The sequence below is a fragment of the Physeter macrocephalus genome, unplaced genomic scaffold (genome assembly GCF_002837175.3).
Source record: "Physeter macrocephalus isolate SW-GA unplaced genomic scaffold, ASM283717v5 random_401, whole genome shotgun sequence".
Taxonomy (NCBI): Eukaryota; Metazoa; Chordata; class Mammalia; order Artiodactyla; family Physeteridae; genus Physeter; species Physeter macrocephalus.
In genome coordinates this window covers 55,821-64,008 of record NW_021145687.1, presented here as the reverse complement: position 1 = coordinate 64,008, position 8,188 = coordinate 55,821, and the positions used below count along the sequence as shown (strand labels likewise).

Sequence of the window (8,188 nt, the reverse complement as noted above, 5' to 3'; positions counted from 1 at the left end):
AAACTGATTGAGAAATTGTGTGGATCTCTCGGGGGAAAGAAGGCATCCATTGAAGAAATAACACCATTATAATAACAGGCAGGAAAGAATATTTCATCAGCCGTGTCTTGGACTAGAGAAGAGAATGACTGCAGAAAGGAGGAGCTGGTGCCCAGGGCTTCTCCTGGATGCAAAGGGGAAAAGATACATATATATTTGAGACAGTGTTATAAAGGCAGAAGCAATATACTATTTCTTTCTGGTAACGTGGGAAAAACAAGGGGGTGGAAGTGGGAAGGAGGAGCCTGGCGTAGCCGAGCCTATCATGCTACCCAAATGGAGGAGTGAAGAAGTACAGGGTGGAGGTTGGGCAGGGAGATGGCTCACGAATTTGCTTGTCATCTTGGCTGGAGCGAGCTTGAATGGGAGAGCGAGACTGAGAATAATGGGAATTGGTAGATCAATCAATCAGCAAATATTTATTGAGCAGCTACCCCGGCTGGCAGCTGGAGAGAGCTCAGCTGGAGGAGAAGGCACATTAGAAAACTGTCTATAAAAAGGTGGCTGTGGAGGAGAGGGAGGGATGTTCTTCTGGAACAGGATGGAAGGAAAAGTGGGGCCGCTTTGCTGTAGGACTCTGGGGGTGTCGTGCACTTCGTAGCCTCTATGAAAAGCACCTCTGGGGTTGTGTCGTGCAAGGTCACGCAGGCCAGACCCCGGGAGCAGAGGCCGAACCTGTGAAAGAGCTATGGCCCTGCGAGAGGAGCGGGGGAGCTGCTCTCTGGCGCCCCCCCACCCCCACCCCACGCCGTGGTCCTGCTCACCTACCCTCCTTCCCTTCCTCCTCAGGGCTCCGGACGCTACTCCATCTACATCGCCAATTACGCCTACGGTAATGTGGGCCCTGACGCCCTCATTGAAATGGATCCGGAGGCCAGTGACCTCTACCGGGGCATTCTGGCGCTCAGAGATGTCGCTGCTGAGGCTGGGGTCAGCAAATACACAGGTAGGCGGAGTGACATGGGGGGCTGGGGGCTGGAACCCTGCAAGGCTGAGTCTAATACATCAGAGACCACCGGAGAGGGTGGGTTTGTGTCCCTGGGGAGGGAGGATGAAGGCTTTATTCCATCCCACCACCCATAGACGGCTTCTTCCCACGCGACCTCTCCAGATGATGAGACATCTGGCAGGGGTGGGCTTTGGGGGAGGGCCCAGTGGGTGACGTCAGACATAGCCAAGAACATCACCACATCATCCTTTCCTTGGAACCTCTTGCCCCATTCCCTGCTGTAACCCTAATGATGGGTGAACAGGTTCTGTAGGAGAAAACTGACAAATCACAGAGGCCAAGATTTAAAGCATTCTTTATTGCCAAACAGCAGATGAAATTATTTACCTACACATAAGCGGCCAGGAATTGAGTGCTAAATCCCTAAGCTTCAGCTGGGTCCCGTCTCAGATAACTGAGCTCAAAGAATTGTGTTCTTATTGCAAAACCTCTCCAGCACTTTTTTTGAAGTCACGCTCCCCGCACATCTTTCTGGATGGGGGACCTATTGTCAGAGTCTCTGACAGGGAGATCGTTCTAGGGAAGGCTGTTTTTCTAATTCCAGCACGGCTGCTGACTAAACTCTGATAATCTGCCAATAGACTGCTGATGGCAGAGCAATCCAGTTCCTGTTTGGGGTGCCAAAAATCAGGAAGCCAGAGGTGTACACAGCTTCTCACGTGAACTCTGGCCTCTCTCACACCCAACCTGCACTTTGGGTGTAGAAATTCCCTCAGGGGTTGACCTTTCCGATATATCCATCCCAATCTGCACTACAGACTTCCAAGTGGCAGCTGGCCTGGATCCAAATTTGGGGGCTGGAAGGATCCTTGAAGGGTCATTTGGGCTATCCCCCTGCCTCCAGACACCTGGGTGGTGGCATCATCTCAAGTCCTACCCAGAAAGGATTGTCACAGCCTCTCCTGAGTTTACCATGCCTTTCTCCAGCCAGCTCTCCACCTCAGTGAGAGGGAGAGATTGATGTTGACCTGTCTGACGAAGTTTGTGGGAACAAATGGCTAGACAATAAAACAGTTTGCACAGCTCAAGCTCCATCAGAATGCGCGAGAGCTCTGCCTGGGAACGTGCAGCAGAGAGGCTGAATGTCAGTAATAAACCATGTTTTCCTGGGAAAAGGAATAAACGTGCAGGAGCTTCAGCCTCGACTTGTGCAGACAATTTTTCCGAACAGTTCCCAGTTCTACGCACTGGGCTGCTTTGGCGATTAAGTGCCTTGATCTGCAGGAGAAGGAGGGTAGACTGGGGAGATGAAGCACTTGAAAATGATGAGCTGGAAGGGAGGCAAGGTCTGGGAGCGAGGGTTATACACAGAACCAAAGAATTCAGAAGGTTGGGGCTGGGTGCGAGCATAAAGGGGACAGTGTTCACGCTGGCGGGGCTAGCAGAAGGTCTGGCAGGAGCCAGCGACGGGGAAGCAGGGGACCAAGAGGAGACCGCGGAGGAGCACAGGGTGGCGACAGGGGCACCGGCCAACTGTGCCAGGCTGTGCTGGAAGGACGGGGCAGCTCAAGGAAGGGACAGCAGTTTCCGTGGAGCATGCAGGCAGGCCGGGGCAGCTGGCATGCCCAGAGGACACGTTAGAGCAGCGTTGCAGACTTCCAAAAGCCATTTGGCGGACAAGAACCTATTTGGCCCACCAAGTTACTATTCTGTCTGCCCACCTTCCCCAGCCCACCCTTTCCCTGCCCTCCAAGCCCCCCAACGCTACCGTGCAGCCCCCATCGTCACTCTGTTCACAATACATGGACATCTGGCTGGAAAACTAGCCCAGAGCAACCTCCTGAGCCCCAGGAATGGACCCCGAATGTAAGGGCCACCACCAGAGCCCAGCCTGATTGCTGAGGCTCTGCCACGTGGCCAGTGCTCAGCTCCAGGCTGGTGCCCTGGGGCCTGGGGAGGGGGGAGAGATGCAGGCAGTGAGGGAAGCAAGCCATGGCCAGGTGTGCAGTCAGAGAGCTGCCGGTCCCCGGAGCCAAGGCACACAACACCCATCTGCCAGACGGACCTCGGAGAACCTCCTGTTTGCAAAAGAACAAATCGAGGTCCAGAGAGAAGAGACTTGCCCAAGGTCACACAGGAGGTTTGCAGAGAAACTAGCACTTAGAGCCGCGGCCCCTGATGCCTAAACTGCCACAACCAGCTGACCTTTCTGATGACCTCCAGCTCGAGAATCCTGCTCCAGCCTGCAAGACAGAAGGGGTCGGTGAAAGAGGAAGGGGCACGACCACCGAAAACTCAGCCCCCGGGATTGGCCCTCCGGACTTTAATTCCGGCTCCCAGTTTTTTTTTTTTTGGCTGAAACGGCTGCCTGGCCTGGGCTGCTCAGGGCAGCAGCGGGTTGGCCCGGGCATCCCGGTCTGCAGGCCGGGCAATGGCGAAGCCCGCACCGGGCCGTCCGGCTCCGCGGGAGGAGGAGGGGAGGCATCTCGTCCAGACTCTGGATTCTGCCGGCGGCCGCCGCTCTACTGGGTCACAGTGCCATCTAGCGGCCAGCGCGCCCGCTCTCAGGGGACTCGAGGGCCCCTGGAAGGCGGTGCAGCCAGAGCCTCTGGTGCAGAGTTCAACAGAGGGAAGGCCACTCCCCCATGGTTCCTGGTTCTCCAAGCCCCGGCTTCCCCAGCTGCCTGCAGCCTTTTGGAGCCTGAACTGCCCTGCATGGGAATCCTGAGAACTAGTTCTCCCCATGAGAGAGCCAGGCAGGAACTCAAGGTGGGTGAAGGTGGGGACCAAAAAGTTTGCACTGCCTCTCTGGCCCCGAATGATCTCAGAAACGTACCATAGCCTCTCTGAGGACCTTGAACTAGCCTTCGAGCAGAGCTGCTAAGTGGGCAGGATCTGGAGCCAGAGTACTGGGTGCAGATCCTGCCTCCACCATGTCCTCCTGCCCAGGCAGCAGTGGGCAACTTATTAACCTCTCTGGGCCTCAGTTTTCTCACCTGAAAAATGGGGGTATTAAAAGGAGATAAACATAGAGCATGCCTGGCACAGGGCCTAGCACACAGGCAGTACCCACCGAGTGTGGCAGACATCAACACTCTCCCCTGAGGTTCTGAAAGAAGGATGCCAGGACCCTCTGCTGGGCATCTCCTGGGTGTAGGGAGCCCAGGGGGAAGCACAAAGCAAGCAGGGCTAACCCCTGCCCTGGAGGTATTCTGCATGTGTCTCCTGGCATGTCCTCCAGTCCTGGGCATAGGCGTGGGCATCTTCAGCCCTATTCCCACTGGAATCCATCTCTCTTCCTTTCTTCACTCTGGACCCTGCCTCTACCTGGCCTCTACTCCCTTCCCAGGAGCTCTGCAGTTTGGCCTCACCCTTTTAGGGAGCATCTGTCCAGGCTGCAAGGTGGTGATTAAAGAAGGCTTAAAAGAAATTTGGAAAGAAAATGAAGGTGGATTTATGATATTGGGTGGGGAGTTTTGCTGTTGGCTGGGAGCAGTGAAGAACAAAGCAGAGGGCAGATCTGATTTATAGGAAGTCATTATTGGAGGAGACAGGGATGCCTAAAGCCCAGCTGAGGCCTTCTGGAGGACCCCTACCAGCCGGCTCCAGAGAGGTGACCCGGGGCGACAGAGTGGGGGCCTCAGAGTCTCCCAGGTTCCCAGGCAGTGCTGGCCTTTCAGTGGGAGTGCAGCCAGACCTGTCAGCTGGGGACAGGCAAGGCTAGAGTGACAGGCTCCTCAGCCAGGGCCCGGAACCCCCAGGGAGTACAGCCACAGGGCCGCCAAAGCCCCAGGAAACAGAGTGTCAGAAGCATGAGATGATTGACAGGGAGGGACATCATTTTTTATTCAAAGCAAACACAGATGTTATAGAATACAAATACAATCTTGGTACACATTTTCTTCAGCTAAAACAAGAGAGTTTTGTTTTTTTTTTTATGTCAAGCCTATGGCTGGCCATTCTGGGCCTTACCAGGAGTACAGATCCCTCTTCTGATGAGAGGGAACTCGAGTAGAAACGTTTGAGAGCATGCTGTGGGGAGAGAGTGGCTCTGGGGTCGCTCAGACGTGGGTTTCAACTGTGATCCATCGCCTGCTGGCTGCAGTAATGCCTCCCTGAGCCTTGGTTTCCTCACCTAGAAAATGATGGGGTGAGGTGAATCGTGCATGATACCTAGTACACAGGACTGAACGACAGGCAGCCAGAGGAGCTATTCCTGCCCCTCCTTTTCCTGCCCTCTCTTGTGAAACAGCTACTTCCAGCCCCCTCCCTGCCTCGGGGGCTGGGCACACAGAGAGGAGCGACTTCCCTCCTGTACCCACCAGGTGCCCAAGGTTTGAAAATCCCCACAGTGGACAAATGATGGAGCCTGTCCTCCCGCCACCCCATCTCCCTCAGTGTCCTGCAGGGACAGACCAGAGGGATTAGGGGTGAGTGGGAATGTCCTTGTCTAATACCCTCCACACCAGTACACTCGGAACCCTGCCCGCATCTGGACCACTCTCAGAGGACGCGGGGGTAGCAACACCAGCACTAACACAGTATGATTCTGTGTTAGAATTTTCAGGAAGTTTAGGCTGTTACCATCCTGCCCTTCTCACACCTCCTTCTCCAACACACACACACACACACACACACACACACACACACACACACACTGTCCATTCCTCCACCCCTGCATGTTCCAGTGCTTTGCTATTCTTTTACAATATCTTGGATGTTCTCGGCAACCTGCAGGCCTTAGCATCCACTAGAATCATTAATCAGCAGAATAATCCCACAGGTCCAGGTTCCTTGTCTGACAGCCTCGCCGCAGAGCCCCCACGGTGCAGACTGTAGAGGGGCCCAGGAGGATGCACTGAAAAGTAGAGCTGGAAGGAGCCTTGCAGACCTTCTCATTCCCCCCTCCACTTTACGGAGGGAGACCAAGGCCTGGAGGGCACACTTCCCAAGTTCCTGCCTCCAGAGGAGGTGCAGAGGCCGGGCAGCCCCTAGAGGCTTTTCCTTAGCACCGCGAATCCCCCTGCCTCTTCATCCCGGGCCCTCTGCTGTACAGTTCCCGCAGCAGGCACCGCCCCCCCAGCTCCCTGCAACCTCTCTTTCCCTTCCCCACCCCCAGCCCCGAGGGCTGCCCTGACGCAGTCCAAGAGATGGATTGTCTGCACCCAGATTGGTCTACATCTCCCAAGTGTAGGGGTTCAGAGGTTTAGGGGTGCAGTTCTTAAGGGTAAGCGAGGCTGCCCCGTGGGCTCAGGCCCACTGAGCGGATCATCAGAGGGGGTGTCAGAATGTGGCAGGAGGAAAAGGGGGCCGTAGGGAAGCATTTTCCCTTGTCACCACCTCTTCCACCCAGGCTGGTGGGCAAAGTGAGAAGCCTTCAGGAAGGGATGGGCAGGGAACAGCATTCACACCCAAGAGCAGACCAAGAAGGCCTCTGAAGCTTGAAAATGCTGGAAAAATAAAGGGATACTATTCACCCAACAGGTGGGAAATAGTCCCACTAATGACTCTGTGGCACCTGACGTTTTCCAAGGTACCTTCCAAAAACCAGCTCACTTAATATTTATGACAGCCTGGGAAGGGGCTATTATTATTATCAGTCTCATGTTATAGGTGAGAAACCAGATGGCCAGAAAGGTTCAGTGACATGCCCAAGGTCACACAGCTCGAATGTCCTGATCCCCAGTCTTTCCTACCAACCGGTGTGCCTCTCCGGCCCCAACTGGGGAACTGCTTGCCCCCAAGAGGATGTTCTTGCCTCACGTAGAAAAGAATGAATTGATGTAAAGTGGAGTTTAACTCCCTATTGGAACATCATTTTCCAAGGCTAAATAGAGATGTTCTTAACTGCCCCCGGTAGCCCCATAAGGTGTGTGCTAAACCTTAGGAGGCCAGGAGACAGGGTGGGTGTAACAGAGAAGACAGGAAGACTTAGGGGGAAGAGCTAGGGGAGGAGGGGAAGGTCCAGGTAGAAGATACTTGCGGAATAAGGGGCCTCTGTCATTGCCCGGGCAGGGAGTGGGAGAGTCAGGCTACGCTTAAGATGGATGGATTTTATCAGTTTGAAGAGAGCTAACATGATGGACCTGGAAGTAGAGTCTCCCCTGCGGCCTCAGTGAGGGGTGCAGGCACCTGGCTGTCCCTGCCTCAGACCCCCATTTGGCCCTCCATCCTGAGGCTGCTGGGGCTCGCGCCCAAGAGGCTGGCTCCCCGACTATCGACTCACCTGCTTCCCAACTGTGCAGCAAACTTGCCAAGAAAGAGTTGTGGGTAACATCTCTGTTATGGTCCAGTTGCCATGGCAATAAATTGTCACTAATTAGTAGTATGGTTACCATGGCAATTTTCTAGTAATTACAGGTTACAAATGGTGCAAGGCTTCAACCCAACCCAATTAGTTAATTAGAAAGATTTAGAAATTTGTCCAAGAGGGAAATAACCTGCCTTGTAGAAAAGGAAGGGAATGTGTCACAGCTTGGGAGCCAGAGGCAGAGAGGAAATTGGAGGACGCTGGAGCGGTGGAAGAAGGATGGAGTTGCATGGCAGCAAGTCCCGGAGCCCCACCTGGAATTGCCGGGGGCCCAGACGAGACCGAGGGTTTCTCACCAAAGCCTGATCCTGGGCTGGAGTCTGGCAGGACCAGGGCAGGGACAGCTGCCAGCAGCCACTCAGCAGCACTCTTTGAATGGGCAGAAGAGGTGCCCAGGGTGTAGCCCAGCACCCTCCCTGCTGGCTTGGGAAAATAAAGGTGTCTGAAAGCCTCCTGCCCTGCCCCACGCCTGGGCTCTGCTAATGATGGCGCGCTCCCGGGAGCATTGTGGATTCAGTGGCTCCATTTTCACGAGGCTTGAGCTCTCCCTGAGAGCTAATTAGATTACCTGGGAGAAATCTGGGGTCACAGGGCCCAGGATGTGTTAACGAGGAGCCCCACCAGGAGAACAATGACTGCGGCAATGCCATTTGCCCCACTCTGGCCCCAAAGCCGGCCCCTGGTGGGCAAGCTCCACCTGCACAGGTGAGAAAGGCCCCATGATTTCCTCCAGGGACAAATCTCAGAGGATGGGGGCAGCCTGAGGACCGAAAGAACCTCCATCCCAAATTAGCACAGTGGAAACCTCTGCCTTGTCCAGAAGCAGGCGGGTGAGGGCACCTGGCTCAGCGTCACTCAGGTCTGCCTGAGTGCTCATTTATTTTTTTAAA

The 8,188-nt window shown here is 54.8% G+C and overlaps 1 protein-coding gene across 3 annotated transcripts in view; it reads left to right on the top strand.

The window, feature by feature from the left end:
- Positions 1–831: 831 nt before the first annotated feature.
- LOC102974572 (cartilage acidic protein 1) overlaps positions 832–8,188 on the top strand; it is a 34,857-nt gene continuing 27,500 nt past the window's right edge. For 2 of the 3 annotated variants that reach the window (XM_028485450.2, XM_028485452.1), the window contains exon 1: positions 832–985. In XM_028485450.2, coding sequence (XP_028341251.1) covers positions 901–985 — 85 coding nt within the window. In that variant the 5' untranslated portion in view covers positions 832–900. The remainder of the gene's footprint in view (positions 986–8,188) is intronic. The other variant, XM_028485451.1, reaches the window with a different exon arrangement.